The sequence below is a fragment of the Castor canadensis genome, chromosome 14 (genome assembly GCF_047511655.1).
Source record: "Castor canadensis chromosome 14, mCasCan1.hap1v2, whole genome shotgun sequence".
Taxonomy (NCBI): Eukaryota; Metazoa; Chordata; class Mammalia; order Rodentia; family Castoridae; genus Castor; species Castor canadensis.
Genome location: NC_133399.1, coordinates 70,881,142 through 70,907,910, shown reverse-complemented (window position 1 = coordinate 70,907,910; position 26,769 = coordinate 70,881,142). Strand labels below are relative to the sequence as shown.

At 34.5% G+C, this 26,769-nt stretch overlaps 1 protein-coding gene and 1 non-coding gene across 5 annotated transcripts in view; one reads left to right on the top strand and one right to left on the bottom strand.

The window, feature by feature from the left end:
* Tusc3 (tumor suppressor candidate 3) overlaps positions 1-26,769 on the bottom strand; it is a 196,838-nt gene that overhangs the window by 134,123 nt on the left and 35,946 nt on the right. For 3 of the 4 annotated variants that reach the window (XM_074054731.1, XM_020167490.2, XM_074054732.1), the window contains exon 2: positions 1,521-1,690. In XM_074054731.1, coding sequence (XP_073910832.1) covers positions 1,521-1,690 — 170 coding nt within the window. Of the gene's footprint in view, positions 1-1,520; positions 1,691-26,245; positions 26,321-26,769 lie in introns of those variants that run through there. The other variant, XM_074054733.1, reaches the window with a different exon arrangement.
* Positions 18,020-18,123, top strand: LOC141417041 (U6 spliceosomal RNA). Its single transcript, XR_012441672.1, has one exon. It is a non-coding gene; the product is annotated as a U6 spliceosomal RNA (small nuclear RNA).

The following is a 26,769-nucleotide window of genomic DNA, read 5'->3' as shown; positions in this document are numbered from 1 at the left end:
TTTCAGATTAAGGACATCCAACATGTAGCAGTCCAAAACTAGAAACAACCCCAGTGAGCTTAAATTGAAAGATGTTTAAATAAACTGAAGAATAGCCATGCCATGAATACTATTTCATAACAAAAAGAATGAATTGTCTATAAATTTAACAACTTGGATTTTGAGGGAGTTATGGTAAGTAAAAACACTCCAAACTCAAAAGGTCATACATACAATGTATGATTCCACTTCAGTAACATTCTTGAAATAACAAAACTATAGAAATGGAAAAATAGATGAGCTAGAAATTAAATTTCAGGCAAGAAGTACAACATGGGGTAGATGTGGCCCGAAAGGATAAGAAGTATTCTCATGGTGATACTATAGCTGTGATCTTGACTAGTCAATGCCAATACTTGCTTTGGATAATGCATCATAGCTTTGCAAAATGTAATCAATGGAGGAAACTGGGGAAATGACACACAGGATGTTATACCTTGGACATAAACGTCCCCAAAAACTCTTTAACAATGAGCTTGTAGCATCAGAGGTGATTGGATCATGAGGTCTCTAAGTTCATTGATGGACTAACCCAATGATAAATTCATAACGAAATGGCCAATTAGGAGCCTAACTGGAGGAAGTGGGTCACTAGAGACATGACTTTGAGGAATTTATCTTATACCTGCTCCCTTGCTATCTCCGCTTCCTGGTTGCCATGAGGTGAGCAGCTTGGCTTCATTACCCCCTTTGCTCAACACCCCCTCTACCACAATGCACTACGGGCCTAGAAATAGAAAGCCAAGTGACCACGGACTAAAACCTCTGAAACTGTGAGCCAAAATAAATCTTTGTTCCCTTAAGTTGATTTTCTCAGACATTTTGTCATAGTGATGGAAAAGTGACTAACACACAGGATCTCTCTAAACCATTTCTTACAGTTTCTACATGTGAACTTATCATTATCTCAAAATAAAAAGTTTAATTAAAAAGTATTTGTTGCGTATGTATTGTATTTGTCCTTGTCCAAATTTGTATAGTAGATCCTTGGTATCCACAAGTATATGATTCCAATTAGACACCATTAAGGAAAAGCCACAAATGCTCAGGATGCATAAAGTTTAAATACAATTAACTTAAGCTTTTGGAAGCAGCCCAGATGCCCCAAGACTGATGAATGGATTAAGAAAATATGGTACATATACACAATGGATTTTTATTCAGCCATAAAGAAGAAGGAAAATATGTTGTTTGCAGGTAAACAGATGGCACTGGAGACCTTCATGCAAAGCGAAGTAAGCCAAGTTCAAAAAATCAAAGGCTGCATGTTTTCTCTCGTATGTGGAAGCTAGACTTACAGTTAAATGTATATACAGAAAAACATATGATCATATATATATATTAATAAATAGGTGACAGAGAAAACAAAACTGAATTAGTGAGAAAGAAAATATTAGAGATTGAATTAACTTTTCATATTTACCTTACATATGCAAGCCAGAGATAATACTTTAAAATATTTATTTAAATACATTCATTACCTGCAAACAGAACACTGCCGCTGAGGCTGTAGAGCAGTGAACATAACAATCATAGAATAGTTTCGAGGGGGTGCCTTTACAAATTTTCGGAATTTATCACCATTCATTCTGAAGATTGAGCGCCTGGAACTCCATTCCATCAGCTGTTCTACTTTTTCCGCCAAAAGATTCTGAAATTAGATACAGGAATTCAAATTTACAATGAGTTAAAATTCTTTAGATTTCATATATACAGAATTACCCTGAGACTATTTTTACTCCAAATAAGTTCTTCTTAAAAGTCCATTTTTTCCATATATTCTTTAACTGAACAGATACACATAAAACATTTCATTTTTCCTAATGATTGCAAAAGTTCATAAAAAATACACCAAAAGTAATTTTACTTATTAATAATCAGATTTCTGTTTCTAGAAAGATGAACTATACATACATTTTCCTGGTCCTTCCACTAAACACAGCTAAATATCCTGTTCTTTATGTAAAAAAAGCAAAACAAAAAGTCTATAAATGGTGGAAAGGAAGTAGACTGGCTGTGGATCTTGGGACCTGAAGAATGACACAACAATGAGCTCCTTCGGTTTGTTTTCACCTCCTATTTCCCAAACTGGTTGCTGAAGAAGCTGATAATATAGGAATGCCAGTGGCTACAAACAAAAAATGTCTAAAGGCACACTTATTCTATTCCGTACCCAAAAGACAAGGAAAAGGATAGTCTGTTAAGATAAAATAACGTCTCTATGCCATCCAAAACACAAAGAAGAAACAACTGTGATCTCACTACCACCATCACTAGCAAAGGCTAAATTAGGAGACTCTACTTGACTAAATTTCTCTTTAATCATTTACAAGGAAGAACAGAGAGAACTCTCACAAATACAAAGCTGGAACTGCATAAAGGTGCTGAATATTCTATTGTATTAAGGTCAAAAAGAGAAATTAATCTACTGCGATGAAATACAGAATGGTGGCTAATCTGGAAGAGACAATGGGACAAAAGAGAGATTCAGTGACTGAGATATACCACATGTGGAGCTAGGGTACTAGTAATATTCTCTTCCAGAAGGGTAGAGGGGAGGAGATAGCACTCTAGCTTCTATATAGACACTTACCTTTAGGTCATTCATTTCTACCTCAAAGAATTTGAGGAGAAAGTACTCTACAGGGTTGTATTTCTGTAACAAAAAGAAATTCTCTGCCCTTGCAAAACAAAGCATATGTCAGAAGCTGGGAAAGTGGTTTGAATGGTGCATGTAAATAAAAACTAGAAAGAGGTCAAGACAGGTATCTCTAATCCTGTTTTAGGGAAAAAGACTTGTTCAGGTGCTATGCACCCACCTAAGCAAAGGAAAAAGACAACCAAAAAAACTGGAATTAAAGAAAAGAGGAAGACTAACCTGGACCAAGTGTAGAACTCTTGAACTTGTAATTTGGCAGAGAGGGAACATTCAGATAAGTACACATTTGGTATGCTAACTATATGAAAAAAAAGTTACAGTTAATTACTGGGATAATTATTAGCTTAAAAACTAACATAAATTTGCTCTAACAAAAAAGGGAAGAACTGAAATTAATCTTAACTACAAAACAGAATAATTACTTGAATATATTTCATAAGTGAAATTACACTCTTACTCAATTGAAAATAAAACTTATTTAAGAATTGCTGGGCCTTATCAATATATCCAAAACAATTGAAACCTATATATAATGGCTTTTATAATTCTTAATTTTAATTCTGAGAAGCAAAGTGATAACATTTTCCATGTTAAAACATAATTTACGAGTGTTTGCCTTACATAAAATATTTAATAGGATTTATGTGACAGTCTTCAATTCTTTACTGTAACACTCAGCAGGCCAATTTAGTATCTACAAATTCTTTTGATCCGGGAAAAATTTTCAAATGATACATTCTACATAAATAAAATATTTATATTTTAATTATTTAGAAATCATGACCCTCTATGCAAGGGCAGAATTGCCAGATTAGTAAATAAGTGGAGGCAGACGAGCCAAGAAGGCAACTAGGGTGCAGAAGCCGACAGCGTTAGCTCCGTAAATCAAAAATCTTGCTAAGATGCTGAAGCCACATTTGGCAGAAAAAAAGCACCAAGAAGAATCAAAACTTCAACACCCTGAACCCCTAGCCCAAAAATAGCTTTTCCACACCACATTAAACCGAGAAAACAGGAGGGCTCCCGCACCACTAGACACCGGCTCCAAACCTGCTTGGGAGACATTTGGCAGACCAACAGATGAGAACAAGCATCCCATGGGATAAACTAGAATAGCCCCCCACTATGCCAAAAAAAAAAAAAACTGAACAAACAAGGAACTGAAAACTAACACACCCCAGAGTGGACAGGGTACTGTAAGTGAATTGGAGGAGGGGGAAGAGAAAGAAGCTGATCTTTGTGGAAACATTCAGTAAACAAAGGCTGGAAAGGCAGAAGGGCCAGCAGGAGGCGAGTGACAAGCCACTGCCTGAAAAAGAGCAGGTCGTGGTCCACAAAGCTCATCTCCTGAGCTAATGAGCAATATCCAAAGTCAAACAACACTGCAAAATTGAAAAACAATCAGCAAACCATCACAGCATGCTAACAGCATTTAGACAGCTGAAGGAACACTGACCTTGTCCCAGAAAAAGGGCACAAAGCAAAGAAACAAGCTGCTAGTAAGTTAACACAGCAAAAACCAAATGCCAAAGCAAGATGGCTTGTGGGCTACAGAGCTGATCTCCAGAACCTGATGACAAGCCACACCTCACTGAGGGAGGAGCGACTAAGCAGCTGCCACTGAAAGACAAAAAAAACAAAAACAAAAAACAAAAACCTGCTGAGACTCCCCAATCACCTGGCGAGACTAAGACAGAGCTTCTGCTTAAATACCAACACCAGGACTGGAAGCTGAAGGAGTGACACCAGAACTACTAAGACTGAAATTCTATTGTTCCTGAACCTGAAGTGTTTTTTTGTGTGTTTGTTTGTTTTGTCTCTTGTTTGTGTTTCTTTGTTCATCTCTCCATGTTCATTTGCTTGTTTTGTTTTGTGAGTTTTACTACTGTTAGTTAATACAAGTTAAATTACACACAAACCAGTGACAGAAATAGAATACCTACACTAAGCTAAAAATACAATATACCCACAAAACAAAATCTAACAAAACAAAAGAAAACAGGTAACTGAAATCACCAATTGCCTATCAAAAACGTAGTTGCACAGTACCAAGTGGAGCAATGGGAAGACAAAAAAGGGATGGAAACCATTCTCCCCCCAAAAATAATTTAATACAGGATTCAGAGAGAATTGAAGAAAATAGATTCCCAGTTCCAGACGCCAATAAAACAAAGATAAACGACACCAAGGAACCCAACAAAGCCCAAAAGAACCCTCTGAAAGAAGAAATTCTGCAAGTAATAACTGAGCATTTCATGGAGATGTTACTAGATATGGTCAACAAAAGCATAACAGAGGCACTCCAAGACACTAAAATTAAAATTACAAGACACAGAGACAAATAAATGAACTCACAGGAGCCATAAATAAACACCAAAGTAAAACGGAGAACACTATAAATAGAGAGATAAATGAATTTGATGAAAATAGACAATATTAAAGAGGAAGTGATCCATGATATGGAAAATTTCACAAAAAAGAATGAAACAGAAATACAAAACACAATGGAAGGCCACTCCAGCAGACTAGAACAAGCAGAAGACAGAATCTCGGAACTTAAAGATAAAATGAAAAATTGAAGAGCTATTTGTCAAAAAGATGAAGACCTATGAAAGGAATATGCAAGAATGTACCAACTCCATTGAAAGACCAAACCTGACAGTCATGGACACTGAAGAAGGAGAAGAGGTACAAGCAAAAGGGATTCATAATATATTCAATGATATCATAACAGAAAATTTCCCAAATCTAGAGAAAGCTATGCCCATTCAGATACAGGAAGCCTCCAGGACAACAAATAGACATCACCAAACTAGAACTACCACATGACATATTATCATTAAAACAACAAGCACAGAGAATAGAGAAAGAATATTGAAGTCTGTAAGAGAGAGAAAACAAATAACATACAAAGATAAATCCATCAAAATCACAGAGTTCTCAATGGAAACCTTAAAAGCAAGAAGGGCATGAAGTGAGGTATTCTGGGCACTGAATGAAAACAACTTCAACCCCGGAATACTCTACCCAGAAAAACTATCATTCAAAATAGATGGAGCAATAAAAGTCTTCCATGATAAGCAGAAACTAAAACAGTATGTGACCACAAAGCCACCACTACAAAAGATTCTTCAAGGAATTATGCACACAGCAAATGAAAGCAAACAAAACTGTGAGAGGACAGGCAGTACCAAACCACAGGAGAAGACAGAGAATCAGAGAACAACACTGATTCAGCTGCACACAATCAAACCCTTAAACAACAAAAACAACAATGACAGGAATCACCATAAACCTATCAATACTAACACTGAATGTTAAGGGACTTAATTCCCCCATCAAAAGACACCTTTTGGCAAACTGGATTAAAAACGAAGATCCAAAAATCTTTTGTTTACAGGAAACCCACCTCAATGACAGAGACAAGCACTGACTTAGGGTGAAAGGCTAGAAGAAGATTTACCAAGCCAATGGCCCCAAAAAACAGGCAGGAGAAGCAATACTTATCTCAGACAAAGTAGACTTCAAACTTACACTGATCAATTGAGATAAAGAAGGACAAACCATACTAAAAAAAGGTGAAATACACCAGAAGGAAATAACAATTATCAACCCATATTCACCCAATGTCACTGTACCCAATTTCATCAAACATATTCTGAAGGACCTAAAAGCATATATAGACTCAACACATATAAGAAACTAGAAATAACCCATGCATTCTTTTTGATCACAATGCATTAAAATTAGAACTCAAGGACAAGAACGGCAGAAAATATGCAAAATCAACTTACAAAACAGTAGCAGTGGGAGACGTTAATATGCCTCTATCACCAATAGATAGGTCATCCAAACAAAAAAAATCAATAAGGAAATTCTAGAACTGTATCACATTATAGATCAAATGGATATAGCTGATGTTTACAGAATATTTCATCCAACTTCTGCACAATACACATTCTTCTCAGCAGCGCATGGAACTTTCTCCAAAATTGATCCTATCTTAGGGCACAAAGCAAGCCTCAACAAATGTAAGAAACTACAAATAATCCCATGCATTCTTTTTGATCACAATGCATTAAAACTAGAACTCAAGGACAAGAACGGCAGAAAATATGCAAAATCAGCTTACAAAGATCATTAGCTTTTCTACACACCAACAAGTAACAAATTGAGAAAGACTGTATGCGAACAATTCCATTCACAATAGCCTCAAAAAAAATCAAATACTTAGGAGTAAACTTAACAAAGGATGTGAATGACCTCTACAAGGAGAACTACAAACCTCTGAAGAAAGAGATCAAGAAAGACTATAGAAGATGGAAAGATCTCCAGTGATCATGGATTAGTAGAATCAACATAGTAAAAATGGATATACTACTAAAAGCAATCTACACGATTAATGCAATTTCCATCAAACTCCCAGTGACATTCATCACAGAGATTGAAAAATCTATCCTAAAGTTCATTTGGAAACACAAGAGACCACAAATAGCCAAGGCAATACTCACCAAAAAGAACAATGTTAGAGGAATCACAATACCCAACTTCAAACTGTATTACAAAGCAATAGCAATAAAAACAGCATGGTAGTAGAACAAAAACAGACATGAAGACCAGTGGAACAGAACAGAGGACCTGGATATGAATCCACACAGGTATATCCACCTTATTTTTTACAAAGGTGCCAAAAACATACAATGGGGAAACATTTGCCTCTTCAACAAATGTTGCTGGGAAAAGTGGTTATCTGCCTGCAAAAAACTGAAACTAGATCCATGTTTATCACCCTGTACAAGTATCAACTCAAAATGGATCAAGGTCCTTAATATCAGACTAAAACTCTGAAGCTAGTACAGGAAAGAGTAGGGAATACTCTGGAAGCAATATGTATAGGCAAAGACTTCCTCAATATAATCACAGCAGCTCAGCAACTAAGAGAAAGGATGGACAAATGGGACTACATAAATTAAAAACCTTCTGTACAACAAAAGAAATGGTCTCTAAACTGAAGAGACCACACACAGAGTGGGAGAAAATATTTGCCAGCTATACATCAAAGGACTGATAACCAGAATATACAGGAAACTTAAAAAACTAAACTCTCCCAAAATCAATGAACCAATAAAGAAATGGGCAATTGAACTAACAGAACTTTCTCAAAAGAAGAAATTCAAATGGCCGAAAAACACTTGAAAAAATGCTCACCATCTCTGGCCATAAAGGAAATGCAAATCAAAACCACACTAAGATTCCACCTCACCCTCTTAGAATAGCTATCATCAAAACCACCACCAACAACAGGTGTTGGTGAGGATGTGGGGAAAAAGGAACCCTCATACACTGCTGGTGGGAATGCAAGCTAGTACAACCCCTCTGGAAAACAATATGGAGGCTTCTTAATATCTAAACATAGATCTGCCATATGACCCAGCAATCCCACTCCTGGGAATATACCCAAAGGAATGCCCCTAGGTTATTCCATAGGCACCTGCACACCCATGTTTATTGCAGCACTATTCACAATAGCCAAATTATGGAAACAGCCAAGATGTCCCACTACTTATGCATGGATTAAGAAAATACAGTATTTATACACAATGGAGTTCTACTCAGCCATGAAGAAGAATGAAATCTTATCATTCCCAAGTAAATGGATGGAACTGGAGAACATCATCCTGAGTGAGGTTAGCAAGGCTCAGAAAACCAAAAATCATATGTTCTCCCTCATTTGCGGACTTTAGATCTAGAGCAAAGGCAGCAATGTTGTTGGACTTGGGTCACATGCTAAGGGGAGAGCACATACAGGAGGAATGGGGATAGGTAGGAAACCCAAAACTTGAAAGTGTTTGATGTCCCCACTGAAGATAAGCTAATATAGTAAACTTAAAATGACAGAGTCAATTTTGGAAGGTGACCAGGAAGTAGTGAAGTGGTCAGGTAGAGATGAATCAATTCGGATGGTAATACACTTGTGCATGGAAGCAATGCTAGGAATCTCTCTGCACAGTTATCCTTATCTCAACTATCAAAAACACTATGTCTTTCTTATTATTGCTTATGTCTACTCTTCAACAAAAGGAGATAAAAGGGCAGAACAGGTTCTGTCTGGAAGCAGGGCGGGGGGGAGTGGGCGAGAGGTGGGGGAAGAAATGGCCCAAACAATGTATGCACATATGAATAAATGAATAAAAATAAAGGAAGATTTTGATCTTGTATATTATAATATGTGCAACCTGAGTAAAAATAAAAATGGTTTAATGTTAAAAAAAATTAAAAGAAATTAAGTGGCTAATCCACTAATGAGAGTAGAAGGGAATTGGTCTTAGAAGCAGTTACTTACCTATGAGTTCCTAGTACATTTTAGTATAGTATTCTCATTAAACACACACACACACACACACACACACACACACACACACACACACACACCTCAACTCCACACTATTTTAAATTGCTATGACAATCTTTTTCGCTTTGTTAAAAAAAGTAACATTACATTGACATGTATCTACTGAAACACAGATTAACCCTATTCCAAGTGGAAAATTTAATTCGAGTTACAAGTTATCAAGTGGTCAACCATGATTTCATGAAGGGCTAGATGAAATGAGAATTCCAAATTACAGGAATTTCTTTATCTTTTTGGCAGTAGTACTGGGATTTGTGCTTTCTTAGCAGGTGTTATACCTCTTAACCCATACCATGCCCCCAACTCTTTTTTCTCTAGTTATTTCTGACATAGGAATTCACTTTTTGCCCCAGTCATTCAGGACCTCAATCCTCCCACTTTACACTTCTTGCCTTCGCTGGGATGACAAGCATATAACACTATTCCCAGCTTTTTCTGTTGATATGGGGGTCTCACAAACTTTTTTGCCTAGGCTATCCTTGATCTGCAATCCTCCGGATCTCAGCATTCCACATAACTGGGATAATACTCTTGCATCACCACGCCCAGTTACTGATTGGGATGGGGGTCTTAATGAACTTTGTCCCAGGCTGGCTCCAGACCGTGATATCCCCATCTCAGCCTCCCAAGTAGCTGAGATTTTTTTTCAATACTGGGTTTTGAATTCAGGGACTCACTCTAGAGGGAGGCACTCTACTACTTGAGCTACTCCACCAGTCCTTTTTTGTGATGAGTATTTTCAGGATGCCTTGAAAACGTAACCCTCTTGATTTGCCTCCAGAGTGGCTAGGATTACAGGTGTGCACCATTGGTGTTCAGCTGCTAAGATATTTCTTATGGCACTATAGTCAGCATGAGCTCCTCAAGGGGTCCCAGGTGGATGATGCACAGTCAGTGGGTTTATGTCACTGCTGAGTAAACCAAAGCTTAGAAGAACACATTTTTTTTGTTTTCCCCCTTTGGTGGTACTGAGGTTTGAACTCAGGATCTCCTGCTTGCTAGGCAAGTGCTCTACCTCTTGACCCACTGTACAGCCCAAGAACCCAGTCTTTTAAAGGAACTGCTAGCAATCCTGCCCAGAGAGTAATAAGGAAGAAAAACAATGTTTTTAAAGTATATATTTAATTCCATTTTGTGAATTATTTTAACAAGTCATAACTTACTACATGAAAATCTCAGTTCTTTAGAACCTGAAAAAAAAAATCCATGTTCTGGCACCGTAATGAATAATAAATGTCATGACATTAAAAATGTGAGATCTCTTTCTGTATCTCACTTTGTATCCCAATTACTTGATTATTTAAACAAGTTTCTCTCTTACTTTGATTATTCAAACCAGACTAGAACATCTCCATAAAAATTGTCCTATGAAATTATGTAAGTTTGGTATAATTATCAAACCAACCTTTGACATTTTCTTCAAAGGCAGCATCTAGAATGATGGAAGTATTCTGTCTCATTACTGTGAGAGTGGAGATACAACTATGGATTTTTGTTCAAAACCATGTACAAGTCAAAACAAATTTTACTGTATTTATTTTCCAAATGTCAACCCAGCTTTAAGTGCTGGTTCCAAAATGAAAAACAAGCTTGAACAAATTTACTTGACTATATTATGAGTCCATAAACCTAACTTTGGAAAACAGCATCTTACTGAATACTCTTAAAGCCAAAAATCAATAAAGAACTATACACAAATACTATTAACAGAAGTTACTGTTTCTTATAGGGGTATGGGTTAGCACATCTGATATTTTAAGAGTAGATTACAGCTGGACAAATAAGTAAATATATAGGAGTGACAGACTTATAACTGTCAGAAAAGAACTTAAGACCTACCAAAGTGTTGTAAACTTAGGTGAAATTTTGAGAATATGTGCATATATCCTAATGTCTTCCCCAAGATGTTTATTAACTGTTAAGTCAAAAACAGTACTGCAGTAATACAGAAACCCAGTAAACACCACTTTATCCAAACAGTAACAGTCTTAATAACACTACTAAAAAGGTTAATCAATATTAGATACTTCCTAATACGGTCCCCTGAGGAGGACAGATCACTTTTGTGCCATTCTTCCCAAAAAAAGTGTAATTTCAATCTAATCATGAGAAAACATAAGACAGCCAAACCCAGTAAAATACTACAAAAATAACTGACTAATATGCTTCAAAAGTGTCAAATTCATAAAAGACAAGGAAGGAATGTCTGAGGAACTATTACAGAGTGGAGAAGGCTAAGGACACAGAACAACTAAATAAAATGGGGAACCTTAGATTGATGGGATCCTGGAGCAGGAGAAGGACATCAGTGGAAAACTAGTGAAACTGAACTACAGAGTCTGGGTTAGTTAATAATATTGAACCAATGTTTATTTCCTGCTTTTACTAGCAATCAAATTTTAATAGTAATTTGAGTTCCCAAATTTTAAAAAAAGATATTGCTTTAAACATGTATGAATTTAAATTACAAAGAGGTAGGGGAACAGAAAATAAAAACATAATACAACAAAAAGCCTGAATAAAAACAAGAGCCTCCCTGTGTAAAAACATTCAGTAGGTAGAGACTGACAGAGAGACTAAAAGCTTCATGGCACCTAAGGCCAAGATCACTATCTGGCCCAAATCTCTGTCTTACCAGTTTCATTGCCTGCTGTTCTCTCATCCTCCACCTATCATACCAGCACATTCTCTTACAAAGGATTGACAGAAGCTAAGGCTCAGGATTTTCCATAATATATTCCTAAGAAAATTCTAACATGAAGTAGAGTTGAAAACTACCAATGTATGCACATGTGAATAAATGAATAATAAATAATAAAAAAAAAGAAAACTACTGCTTTAATCAGTCTCAAAAGCATGGCACTTTTTTTACATAACCACAGCTGGAATATGGTATTGAGAGGAAATGTCTACTTTACCTTTCCTCCACTACTATTTCCTATGTGAACCTGTCCTTGGCAAAAAGGACTTAATTCAAGTAACCTGCATTCAAAGATCCTTTCATAAAGTCCCTTAGGGACTGTCAGCCTCTTCTCTGCAGAAACCACTATCAGAATACCCAACACATTATATCATGATTTGCCTGTGTGACTTCAAGACTAAGATCATCTTTTATCATCTTTGTAGCCGCTACATGTACAGACATACATACCGAAAAGGGTGTGACTGAAGTAGATGACCAACTCTCCTTAAATCAGAAATTTTAAAGATAGAGGCTGGGGATTTAGCTCAAAGGTAGTATACACACTTAGCATGCAGAAAGACCCTGGCTTTGATTCCCAGAATCATGGAGAAAAGAGGCGAGGAAGGGGGAAGGACAGGCACATGAGGGAGCAAGGGGAAGAGGAGGAGAAAAGAAAAAGAAAAACTAAAAATTGAAAAAACTAAAAATTGCCAAATTATACCTTCAACAATAATATAAAGACCGAAGAAAACCAAACATGCTTATTTTAAAAATCAGTAAAATATATTGATTTCTAAAAACATAAATAAAATGTAAACTTCTAGGAATAAATTTTAGATCAAAATATGTATCACTATTTATAAACATCTAAAGTAGAAATCAGTTGCTATTGGTAAGGGAAGAAAATATAAGACATCTAGTCTTACTGGAATAATCATTTCTTAACCTATTCCTATACTCTAATAGGTTATATACTTTTATTCTACTTTCCACCCATAAGGAGCAGAGTACATAGTTTCTACTCTTGCCTCAAGCACCTTTTCTATTTTAAAACCAGCAGACCATTAGGCAGAACTACCGATGGCTTAAACATTTCTGAATGATCTCACTGGTATACACTAGCAAAATACAAGGAAACACTAGGTGTACAAGTAACTATGTTAGCTACATAAATGGCGTTTATAAATAAGAAAAACAATAAAACCTACCTAAGTTAAAATTTTCCCTTACCACCTAACATGAACATATAATTACTGATAAAGCATGAGATAATAACCACATTTATAATAGAAATTTATAATAAACTTTATTTTTTAAATGTAGCACTATCATTTGCACCATAATATGAAGCTCAATAATCAACAGAAAGGAAGTACTTCCAACACATCAGGTTCTATACCAAGCATGTCTATTTATAGCATGTCAGATGGCGTATCAACAACCACACTCTTCAGGGAAAGAAGATTCAAGCTCAAGGAACCAGAATTACTTACTAAATATCAAGTAAGAAGATACATAGAGATTCATATTTGGCTTTTTGACTGTTTATCTATGCAATTTTCCCTATGTAAAAAGGATATGTGTATATTTGTGTGTGTCAGTGTCTGTTCTGTGTTCTGCCATATACATAGAAATGGATATCTTAATAGGGGAGTATTTAAACAAAAGTAAACCTTTCTATATTGTAAGACCATTAACCTTAGATGTCTAGTTTAGTTCCCTGACTTGGCATATACCATGTATGGCAAAAACTTGGCCAAATAAGTTAATATATAATTTCTGGTAGCTAACAGATTTTAATACTGAAAAACATATTTTAAAAGTGCCAACATATGAACAACATAACTGAAACTTACAGCAGACTATTGAAAATGAATTTAGAGCACATGGTTAAAGACAAAGATTAGATTATTTAGAAGGTAATTTCAGAAAGGAACACACTGACTAGCTGTATTTCTACAGTATTTCCATGCTTTCAACACACTAAACTGTAAATGATGGCAGTTGTAACCTACTCCTCCTTTATTCTCTTTCTTTCTTTTCCCTTTTTGAAAACGGGGCATCCTACACAGCCCACTTGAACAGCTTGCCTTGAATATTCAGTGCTCCTCCCCAGTCTCCCTACTGCTGGAATTATAGACATGGATCATTCCATCCAGCTGCTAAGCAGCCTGTTTCATGTATAGACTCTTTATGTATCCCATATCCTTAACAAAAGAGAATCTGGCAATTTACAAATTCCTATGACATGCCCAAAGCAATTTATAAATTTGCAAATCATGATTTTCAATTTAAGTGTCAAAAAACTTAAATATGTATCAAATGTTAAATGAATCTAATGGCATGTGTTACCCCTTAATTCTATCAGAAAAAAAATCACCCAGTATTGTGAAATATTTTATATTTGAAACTGGCAGTAATAACAAAATTAGATTAGTGAATGTATAGAATTACATGAACTCAAGTATGTTATGAAATAAATCTATCATGTCTAAAATGTAAGGCACCACATACAGATACAAAAATGATTAAACTGATTATAACAGTTAATTTACTAATCACATTTTTCTTAATATAATCAGAGTAATTGAAAAAATATTTATAGTTATGTGACTTAAATCAATAACAAAATAGGAATGAGTTTATTAGTATAATAAAATTTGGAGACTATAATGTTATATACAGTCTGTGCCTAGTAAAACATGTATCATAACAGTAAGTGAACAGATAGAAGGTAATATGTTTATATTAATTACAGTCAGAAATCTGTGGAGACAGTCATAAAAAGTCATGTAAATAGTTGAAATGTACTCTTAGTATTGAGGGTTACTGTTTTATTTTTACTGTAAAGTAAAAGCATGTTTTAAAAAAACTTATGTGCACAATACTTGTGGCTAATTTTTTACCATAATGGTGTAAGTATAATAGAATGCCTTCCACTCCTGTCAGGAGACAAAATTTAAAATGAGAACCATGATATTTTCTCTGAAGGATTAAACCATGAAGTAATTTTAATAAGAGACAGACATTAGCTTCTGTCACTTTCTTTTGAACTCTTTCACCTCGTGTTGGATATCTATTATTGTATAAATAAGTGACCCATTTTAAAACAAGAAACAAAGAATTGCACCAGTTGTTAAGAACAGAGAGAAAAATCTACTTCCAGTTGTACATAGCCATTTGTCCTTACTCCCTTAGGGACATGGATCTAGGCATGATGGTTACTACCAATGTGAGTCAATGTAACGTATAAGTGATTACAACAGTATATCATATCACAAAATAATTCACTGCTTAAGAAGTAACTGTGTACAATTTTCTTCACTATTAACATGGCAACATATGTGCTACAGCTGAAGGAAAGCTTTATTACAAAAAAACTGGAAAAACAAAAGCAGTAACTATTAATAACCTGCAGTTTTTAGACTTGAGTTTTTCAGGAAGTTTATTCTTAGGTCACATGAATTAACCAATAAAATCCATAATGGTTAAATTACTAAAACCAAGAAAAACTAAATACAACACAAAAGAAAACGAGGCAACACTTTAAATGACCTTTAAATTTCTGCCAATGTTTTTTTCACCAATTTAGGATTTAGGCTATCAAGTTACTTCCCAATGGCAGGGGAGCAAATCAACTTTTCTGGGGAAAACAAAAGATTAACTTTGGCTATTCTATATAAATGATATACTATTAAAAAGTGTCATAGTTGCCTATTAACTGCAACCTGTTCTGCTCCCAGAGCACTAAAATCTCAAAAAAAAAAAAAAAAAAAAAAACTTCTTGCATAAGACTTTATAAAAAAGGCATTGCATTAGAGAGAAAATATTCTAATTTAATGCTATCCCTAGATAGACTGACAGGCCCTTGCTATCATTCCAAGGCGCAGGCCAGCCTGGACAATGATCCTTGTATTTGGAGCTTCCTGCTGTTGCTGGGATGACAGGCACAGCCCAACACACCCATCTATGGCTGAGATGCCCTTTAGCAAACTATTTGCCTAGGCTAGCCTTGAAAGGTGATCCTCCTGATCTTAGCTTCCTAAGAAGCTAGGTTATAGGCATGAGCCACCATCACCTGCCTTATAAAACATACAAAACATACAAAAATGTAAGGTACTAAACAAGCAAAAATTTGGGGAATTCAGTACACATCAGACTTTCACAAAGGTGGAACTACATAAGGATATAATCTACCAAGGGAGAAACCAAAATAAAGAACTCAGAAAAGGAGAAGTGATAGAACTCTTGATGTTTAGTACAGTATTTATTAAATATAAAACCAAAAATCAACAAGTCTGGAAATTACAGTTATAAATAATCTTCCCATCCTGGTTGGTCTTGAAAGCTCTAACCACACTTGCTGTTCTTCCACAATTATTAGTAGCACCCAGTCACTCTCTCACAAATGTTCCAATTTGAGTAAGCTACATGGTTACTTATATTTATGACATGTTATGTTCCATAATTAGGTAAACTGATCCAATACTTAAAGGTGGAAACGGGAACTATAGAGGAAATGTAGAGTACAAAATTTCCACATATTTTAAAGCAATGTAGTCAATATAGGTTTTAATTAATACTGTGTTATTTAAATTAATAGTTAATGTTATACATGTTGAAGGACGGATACTCATCTCCAACTTACTTTAAAATGCATTTTAAAAGACAGACTGTTGAATGACAGAGGTAAGATGAATATGCAATAAAACAAAGCGCTATAAAAGGTTACTTGTAGAATGTAGTATGTAGTGGACATCTGAATATTCATTATAGAATTCTGTCAACTATTCCATTTGTTATGAATTCATAAAGTGTTAGAAGAAAAATGAAATTTACCTAATGTTAATGACAGTTATTTCAAGTAGGTGAACGTTTTTAGTGAATTTTTTACTCTCATTTTAAAGCATTTGAATTTTCTTGTTATAATTCATTTTCCAATGTATGTCATTTTATAGCTGTAAATAAAAATTTTAAAGAAGTTGAGTATGTCCACCTACTTATCAGTTACTATAATTAAATTATACACTACTGAAAGCTCAGAACTATATTTTGCATTTTTTTTTTTTGGTTTTTGGGATTTGTTTTATACTACTGAGGTTTAACCACAGGGCCTTGTGCTTGCTAAGCAGGTGCTCTATCACTTGAACCACGTCCCCAGTCCTTTTGTGCTTTAGTTTTTTAGGACAGGGTCTTGGTTTTTTGCCTGGGGCCAGCTCAGATCTTGATCTTCCTAAATATAAGTCTCCCATATAGCTAGAATTAGAAACACACCTTACCACACCTGTCCAATTGATTGACATGGGATCTAACTGATTTTTATGCATAGGCTGATCTCAAAACAAGATCCAATCTCTGTCTACCGAATAGTCGGGATTAAAAATTGTATACCACCAAGCCTGGCTATAATCTGCATTCATCCCTGTTTCCAGTGACCAGCCCAGGGATTGCTTCATAAATAAATATTTGTATAACTAATTAAGCAATGGAACAATTTTTTGAAAATTGAAACAGAATTAATTAATTACAGTTTCTCATTGTGACATATTTCATTGGCCCAATCCTCTCCTAAACAATTGTGGCAGTTACTACTCTTAAAATACTTGCTTTGTGAGCACAGATGACAGCCAAGTTGAAAGATAGTCATTAAAACTTGGATGTCTTAAAATAAGATATAATGTTTACTGCTACTATTCATTCGGTAAAAGCATTATAAATTGTACATCATTTAGTATATAAATATACATTTTATTTAAAAATGCCACTGGAAAATGTAAGCTAAAAGCATATCAAAGAACACAATATGGATAAACACTAGTAAAAATCTTTCAAGAGATTGCACTAATAACATATATGAAATCTTAATGCGTATACCCTTTAATATAGCAATGCTATTTCTAGGAATTTACACTAAAGAAAAAATCAAGACAATGCTAACATGTTTATGAAAAAATACTCACTATAAAACTGTGGATAATTGCAAATGCTTTAAAATATTTGTGTCTACAAAAAAAAGTTTGGTTTGATAACAATATGGTATGAAATAGAATACAATTATATTTATTTAACAAGATGGAACAGACTTACCGAGAGGATACCCACAATTTTACATTTAAATAGCCCAATAGATGTTATTTATCAGATAAGTGTTTTACAGAAGAACATCAAGTTACCATTTCACACACAGCTTGAAATGCATGTGTGCACCTATTAAGAGTGTTACATAGTGTTCACTTTGGTAGCACACATAACAAAACTGGAGCAATACAGAGATTGACACAACCCCTGCACAAAGATGACATACAAATTCATGAAGTATTCCGTATTTTTTTAAAATGTTTTACATACATGCTAAATATGTGAAAGGATATATAGTAAGTTAATGATTTATTTCTAGAAAAAGTTACAGTGCTGTGTTTATTTATACTTTGTAAATTTCTGTATTATCACCTTATAAACAACAGGTGACAGTTATTGTCAATTAGATAGGGAATAAGTAGTGAAGCATTAAGAACTTTTGGTTCCTGTAGGAAGATGCGTGAAACAAAGCCACTTTCCATGCATCTGTACTGTGCTATACTCCTCTTCCCATCTATTGATCGATTTTACTCTCTTGGAAGCTATGCTCACTTCACTTCAAACCTCAAACTTTTGAGGGCAGGTTGCTATTTGAGAAAATGAGGATGTTTCATTACATAGTAACTTCCACAGTTATTACTACATTCATCTTTATTGACTAACACCTTAATTCATTTCAGTAAAAATGGTATGGAGAATGCATCAGAAGTTCTTCTTCAATAACAAAGAGTTTTATGTACCACTTTACTAAGAAACTGAAGAAAACAACTGCAGATATTTCAAATCTAATTTAGTGAACCATTAGAAGAGATATAAGAAACCAATGTAAGCCCAACAAATAATACCATTTTCCTAGTTCTAGTAAGATAAAGTTTTAAGTTTTTTGTGTGATAAAAATGCCAAAAATGGATAAATGTAAGGCTACGAAGTTACTGCAGAGTACTTAACCACATTCAGAGTTTACATTCTACTACCACAAATATCAACCTGTTCAAAGGCTTATTTTTACATTCCAAACAAAACAGGAAAAACAAAACCTTATATTAATTATGAAATATCAATTCATAATAATGTACTTGAGTAACACATATGTACCTGTATCACAAGACAGAAGCTAATCTCCATTTTAACTGTTAACCTATTTTGGTGTCACTTCTCTTTTATTACAATGCTTATTTACAATAACTGTAATAAAATATTTTAATATAATCATTATTTTTAAATTTTTGAAACCTTTTTTAACTATGTAATTACAAGTAATAATAAGCACCTGTTATCTATAAAGACAGGACATCATTAAAGTCTCAGATCTGCTTGCTTTTACTGTCATAAAGAACTAAAATATTGCATATATAACAGAAATAATAATCTCATTTGATCTGCCCCTCTCTCCCATAAGTAAAAATATTGTTTTCAAACACATCTTTGGTTTTTATTGGAGGTACTGGGGTTTGAATTCAGGGCCTTGCATTTGCTAGGCAGGTGCTCTATACCACTTGAGCAATGCCACCAACAGCCCTCAAACATGTCTTTATATATAATAAAGACATTCATATGATACATGAAATCAGAAATCATACAACCCATTTTGCATAATGTGCTCTTACAATACCATATTGAAATTTTATTTCCTCTTTTTCTATCGTTGTGTTGGGTGGGGGTACACTGTGGCATTTACAAAAGTCCTTATATTGTATATATCAAATATATCATACATAAGTTCACCTTCTCCTCCATTCTCCTTTATCCCCCTCCCCTCATTTCTTGAACAGTTTAAACAGGTATCATTTTTCCATTTACATATGACGAAGACTATAGAAGATGGGAAGATCTCCCATGTTCATGGATAGAATATTGTGAAAATGGCTGTATTACCATTTTCACAGTAATGTACATGTTCAATGCAATTCCCATCAAAATTCCACTGACAATGATCACAGAGATTGAAAAATTAACCCTAAAGTTCATTTGGAAGCACAGAAGACTTCCAATAAACAAACCAATCCTGAACCAAAAGAGCAACACTGGAGGTATCACAATACCCAACTTCAAACTATACCACAGAGCCACAGCAATAAAAACATCATTGTACTGGCACAAAAACAGATATGAAGACCAGTGGATAAGAACAGAACATCCTGATATAAATCAATGCAGGTAAGCCCACCAGATTTTTAACAAAGTTGCCAAAAACAAATGAAAATACAGCCTCTTCGACAAATGTTGCTGGGAAAACTGGATATCTGCATGTAGAAAACTAAAACTAGATCCATGTCGTTCACCCTGTACCAAGAATCAACTCAAAGTGGATCAAGGACTTAATATAAGACCAAAACTTTGAAACTAGTGCAGGAAAGATCAGAGAATACACTGGAATTAATGACTTCCTAAATAAAACTCCAATGGCTCAGCAACTAAGAGAAAGGATTAGCAAATGGGACTACACGAAATTAAAAGGCTTCTGCACAACAAAAGAAATGGTCTCTAAATTGAAGAGGCGGCCCACAGAATGGTAGAAAATGACTGCCAGCTATACATCTGACGAGGGACTAGTAACCAAAATATACAGGAACTCAAAAAACTAAACTCCCATATTGAAACTTTTTTTTTTCTTGGTGGAACTGGGGTTTTGAACACAGAGCTTTGCACTTGCAGGCACTCTACCACTTGAGCCATACCTCCAGTCCATTTTTTGCTCTGGTTATTTTGGAGATGGGGTCTTGAGAACTATTTACCCAGGCTGACCTCAAACTGCATCCTCCTGTCTCAGCCTCCCAAGAAGATAGGATTACAGGAGTGACTCAAACTTTTAAATCATAATTTTGTTTCAGAATCCTATGCATACTAATACATGTAATTCAGCTATTTTCACAGCTGTTAAATACTTCATGGTATTACTTATTACATTACATTTTTCCATTTCTCTTAATAATGGTCACACAGGTTTTCCCCCATTCTCATTCATCACTGGAGGACTGACTCTATATTAATTTACCCTCCCACCAATGATGTACAATTTCCCCCTTTTCCACGTAATTATCAATTTTAGTCCTGTCAGACATTTAAATTTTTCAAGGCTGACAAGTAACAAAGCTGTCTCAATTTTCTTGTAATTTTCGTATCCATGATGGTCAGTGATATTAACATATACTAATGTTTATTGACAATTTAGATTTCACCTACATACTCACTGCCTGTTCAGATTACTTGTTTTTTTTCAACTGGGGTATCTTTTATTAATCTGTAGCTGTTCTGTATTGATAACTAGTAACATATTCGTAACTGCTGTTACTAATATACAGCAATTTTATGACTTGATGTGCAATTTTCTGTTAGTACTGGGTTTGAAATCAGGGTTTCACACTTGCTAGGCAAGTGCTCCACACTTGAACCACTCCACCAGTCCTTTTTTGTGTTGTGTACTTTCGAGGCAGGGTCTTGCAAACTATTTGCCTGATCTGGTTTTGAACTGAGATCCTCCTGATCTTTGCCTCCTGAGCAGCTAGAATTACAGACATGAGTCACCAACACCAGGCTTCATATGCAAATTTAGTTATAGTTTCCTTTGCTATAAGGGCTTTTGTCTTATTTATTTTAAATCTGTTCCTTTAAGATTTGTACTTCTTTGGGTATTTTATGTGTGTGTGTGTGTGTGTGTGTGTGTGTGTGTGTGTGTAGTGCTGGAGATCAAACACAAGGTCTGGCACATGCTAGTAAGTGCTCTACTACTAAGCTATACCCTCAGCATTCTTTGAGTCTTATTTAAAAAGACCTCTACTAGGACCTCATAAAATATTCTTATTTGACATTATTAAAGTTTCATTAGGTCTTTGTTTTTTTGTTGTTGTTCATGAGGTAATAAAGTGATTTTATTTTTACATGAATAACTTCCAGTGTCTTTTTTCTTGTAAAAAACAAATACCAGTAATGACAAGTGATAACAATAGCTATACAGATTATATACCAGGCATAGTATGTATGCGCACACATAAACACACAACCATATTATGTACACATACATATAAAATTAGTCTTTGCAATAACTCAGAAAGAGAGCATTACTGCAACCACATATATAAAGATTAGGCCATTTGGACATAAACATCATAAAGACAGCCGTTGCACCTGTCAGACTACAAACTCCATGCTCCTTATCTCAGACCACGGTCTTGCTTTTCCTACCAGGAGTGATCACTCTATATATGGCCAAAAATAACTGTCACAAGTAGATGTAAAATGTAAGATGTAAAACATATAACCCACTTGATAAACTATGCAGAAATAAAACCTACTATTTTTCATATTTGCGTTGAAGCTCATTTAATTTAAATTTCATTTAGACAAACTCAATTTTAATCATATACTGTATACAAGAATCCTCAAGATATAAATAATTGTGAATGAACAGCAAGGAATAAAACACAGTAAATACAGTAATCAAGTCCCATACAATATAAATTATAATGCAAAAGTAAATGCTGATTCAGCATGTCAGTTAACTATGAACAATGAAAAACCTGACTACAATACAACCTAAAAAATCATAGGAATAATTTTTACAGTATACGTAGACAAAGAAAAAATACCCATTAAAAACTAGCACAAAGCAAACCACAAAATTCCGTAAATGTGTATCAGTTCCATTATAAGTTCCAAATCTTAGCACATATAGAAAACCAAGCATTTCGGAAGGAAAAATAGTTCAATGAATGCAGCAATCCATAGTCCAGGAAACAGGCTCATTAAAAGACAAGCCTAAACAAAGAAGCATTAGAATTCTTCCTTCTTCTGACACCTTGTTCCACATTACTAAAAGTCTATTTATAGCAGTTGCTTTAACATGGTACATCATTTCCAGCTATCAGGAAGAAAAAAATACCATACTTAGTGAAAAGGAAAGGATACAGACAACAGAACAAACATACGAACTAGACATGGCAAAGATGTTAGAGGTATTAGACTAGGAATTGAAATCAACTAAGATTAATATGTTCAGATTTATAAACAAGAAAGTAGACAGCATGGGAGAAAAGATAAGGAATGTAAACAGAGCTGGAAATCCTCAGAATCAAAGCCAAATGCTAGAGATCACTGAACTGAAAATAAAGAATGCTTTTGATTGGATTATTGTAGACTGGACATAGCTGTAAGTCTCTGAACTTAGGGCTATATTAAAAGAAACTGCTTAATTAAAAAGCTAAAAGAACACAAACTTAACAACAACAACAACAAAAAAGACAATATCCAAGTATGGGGAGCAACTACACAAATGTAACATGTACATTATAGGAATATTAAAAGGAGAAAAAAGGGGAAATCAGGAGAAATATTTGAAAAAGTGATGACTGAGACATCCCAAAATTAATGTCAGACACCAAACCACAAATTCAAAAAGCTCAGAAAATACCAACTATGGTAAGTGCAATAAAAACAACAAAAGAAAAAGAAAACAAACAAATAAAAAACACCAAAACACCTAGGCATATCAATTTCAGACTACAGAAAAAAAATCTAAAACAAAGAAAAAGTACTAAAGAACAGCTATAAGAGAAAGCAAACACATTACCTAAAGAGGAACAAAGGTAAGAATTATGTCTGACTTCTCAGAAAAAATGAAAGAAGACAGTAGAGTTAGTATTTAAGGTGATGTCGGGGGAACCCCAGAATTCTGTGCCCTGACACTATATCCTTCAAATGTGAAGGAGAGTAAAGATTTTCCCCGCCAAATAAAAACTGAGGGCATCTATGGCCAGTAGACCTGCCTTGTAACAAATGCTAAGTTCTTTAAAGCAAAGAAATAAAGTATGTTATAAATTCAATCTACACAAAAAAAGGAAAAGTATCAAATGAGGAATAAGTAAAGCTAAGAATTACAAAAAACTAAAAGAGAAGACATTGCTAAATATTATATGGATTTAATTAAAAAATAAAAAGGAAATATAAATAAGTCTCTGGCCACAAATTTGATGGTCTAGATAAAACAGACCACTTTCTTAAAAAATATAATCTTCAATATCAAGTATGATATAATATCAATAGCTAACATCATACTTAATTGTTAGATACTAAAAGTATCCCACTAAAATCAGGAATAAGGCAAGGATGTTCCCTCTCATCATTCATCTATAACAACATTTGTCAGGTGATACCTAATGAGACAAGAAAAGGAAATAAAAGGCATACAGACTGGGAAAGAATACAGATGCATAGAACAATAAATACTGAAAAAGACCTTTTAATATACTTTAATAAACACTTGGCTAGAATGAGGAGATGAGGGAGAAATTATGTGATATACAATCAAGATACAAATCACAAAAATACCAACTTATGCTTTCCAAAGTCCGCTTTCAACCAGATTTATATAACCAGAATTTCAAGGTTCAGAAATAAATTCATGCTTCTAAAGATTATTTATACTAAACCTAGAAAGAATACCTATGTGTGAAAGTCACACATAGGTATTCCTTGCAAGTCACCTTGCAAATACAAAATTAAGAGGTAAAAGACAAATCATAATCAGCATAAATAACAGAATATTCATGTATGTTTGTGTAAATATATACAGAAACAAATGCTGAAAAATCAATATTTATTATATACTATTATCTAAAAACAATGCACAGTATTAAGGTTTTTTCCCCATTTTGCCAATTTAGAATTCAAACTGCCTTAAAAATCTAGGCCATATTTATTTCTGACAAATGACAAAACAGGTCAAAAAAGTTAAGACTCAGCCATATGCTTTTTGTACATGTCTTTAATTCCAACTGATCATTTTCCAAGAACAAATTCACAAACGGTTTTCTAACTAGTGCCCATCTAATTCAATGTATACTTATCTTATTTTATAACTAATATTTTGGATGTTAGGTTTTGGTGATTTATAGACTAGACCAATTACAAATGGCATGCAAAACAAACTGCTTAACATAAATTTATCATGCCAACAAGCATAAGTTAAAGAAAAACAAGAAATAAACAAGTGAATTCACTCAATACCAAGCATAAATAATAATGTCAAACTATAATATAAATTTTCCAAGTACCTACACCATATTACCCACTGTAACACCTCTTTATAAGTTAGTAAAATTTGAGATTTTATAAAGAAAACAATTATAATATGACGACATTAGCATAACAGTGTGAAAATTTAAGGTTATAACTTATAGTGTATCCCATAATTTCCCTATAATTATCATTATTACAAGGCATACTAAAATTTCAAATAATTTTTAGCAAAACACTCCTAAAAACATTTTGTATTATTTTTGTGCACAATAAAGCAAATAAAAACTTGAAGACATTCATTGTAGAAACTTTATCTCATTGTTACAGACAGATATATACATACACTCAAGTACAACACAAATGGAAAAGAATACTTAGGTTTTAAAATGCCTTTTGTAAAATCATTTATAGAAATAAACATATGTGTATATATACATTTTTATATATATGTATAACTTTGAGTGAAAGACTAGAAAAGTTTTAAATAACACCTAAGTAATACTAGCTATAATATTGGAGCTATTTTATACATAATCTTAATTCCAAAGACATAGGGAAATATAATAAAGACATAGCCTTGGGACCTTTATTATTCAACTAGTCAAATTAAGTCATTCATTAAAATCACTACCTCCCTATAGCATATTGTGAACTATCATTTTAATTCCTACAACAAATCTAGGTGAAGTACAACTTAGAAGACAAAATGTTTTAGTTCTAGTTTGACTTAGGAAAAATGACAGATCTCAAGTTTTGAGACTTTATAGGAATATAAAACTAAAGTGAGTACTACATTTTATTGCACTGGGCTTAAAGGTGACTTCTTCCCTAAAAATTTCTCATTAAAAGGTTAGATCAAAAAGAATTAACCTAGAAGGTAACACATACGCACAGGAAATTAATGTGAGTCAACTTCCTGTATAGCTATCCTTATCTCAACCAGCAAAAACCCTTGTTCCTTCCTATTATTGCTTATATTCTCTCTACAACAAAATTAGAAATAAGGGCAAAATAGTTTCTGCTGGGTATTGAGGGTGTGGGGGGGAGAGGGAGGGGGCAGAGTGGGTGGTAAGGGAGGAGGTGGGGGCAGGGGGGAGAAATGACCCAAGCCTTGTATGCACACATGAATAATAAAATAATAATAAAAAAATTTCTCATTAGTCTCATACTGCTTTTGAAAAGAACAATCCTTCTGTTCTGACAAAGTACAGCAAAGGATACTGGATTTATTAACCCACTACAAACAACAAAAGCAACAAACAGAATATATTAAACAATTTTCATGATACTACACATTCAAGAAATAGGTACAGATGCTGAAGAGACATGAAAGGCGAGCTCTGTGACTATTCGACCTTACTGTTAGGAGAGAGCTTCCAGGCTGAGGAACAGAAAAGGAGAATCCCAGCAAAGATCAGGTAACTCAGGGCAGTTAAAATCAGCAGGCAGAGTTCTAGAGAGAAACGTGGAGTTTTATAGATCTTCAGTAATCAACTGAGTGCTGATCAAACCCTGTATGTGAACAAATTACCTAAGGTCATGTAACAAAAAAGATTTATCCAAAAAATACAATGACAGGAAATCTCCACCCCTCAGCAAAAGAATACTTTTTAGCCCAGAGAACTGCACTGTCCAGCGTTAAAGCCCAAGGCCAACTGTTTTCCAGGATCCCTCAGTTATGGTACAAATGGAGCATGCACAAGTCTCCAACTGCTACAGGCAGCATTCCTGAGCCCTGGGGGGACTACCTTATGCTGAATTCTAGGGTTCTGTTATCCCATACTGCCTATCTGGAAGTAATAAATCTGCTTCAGGCCACCTGTTGCATCTAACTAGGCTCAGACACGTTGATAACCAAGACAAAGCACACCTGCTTCACAAGAG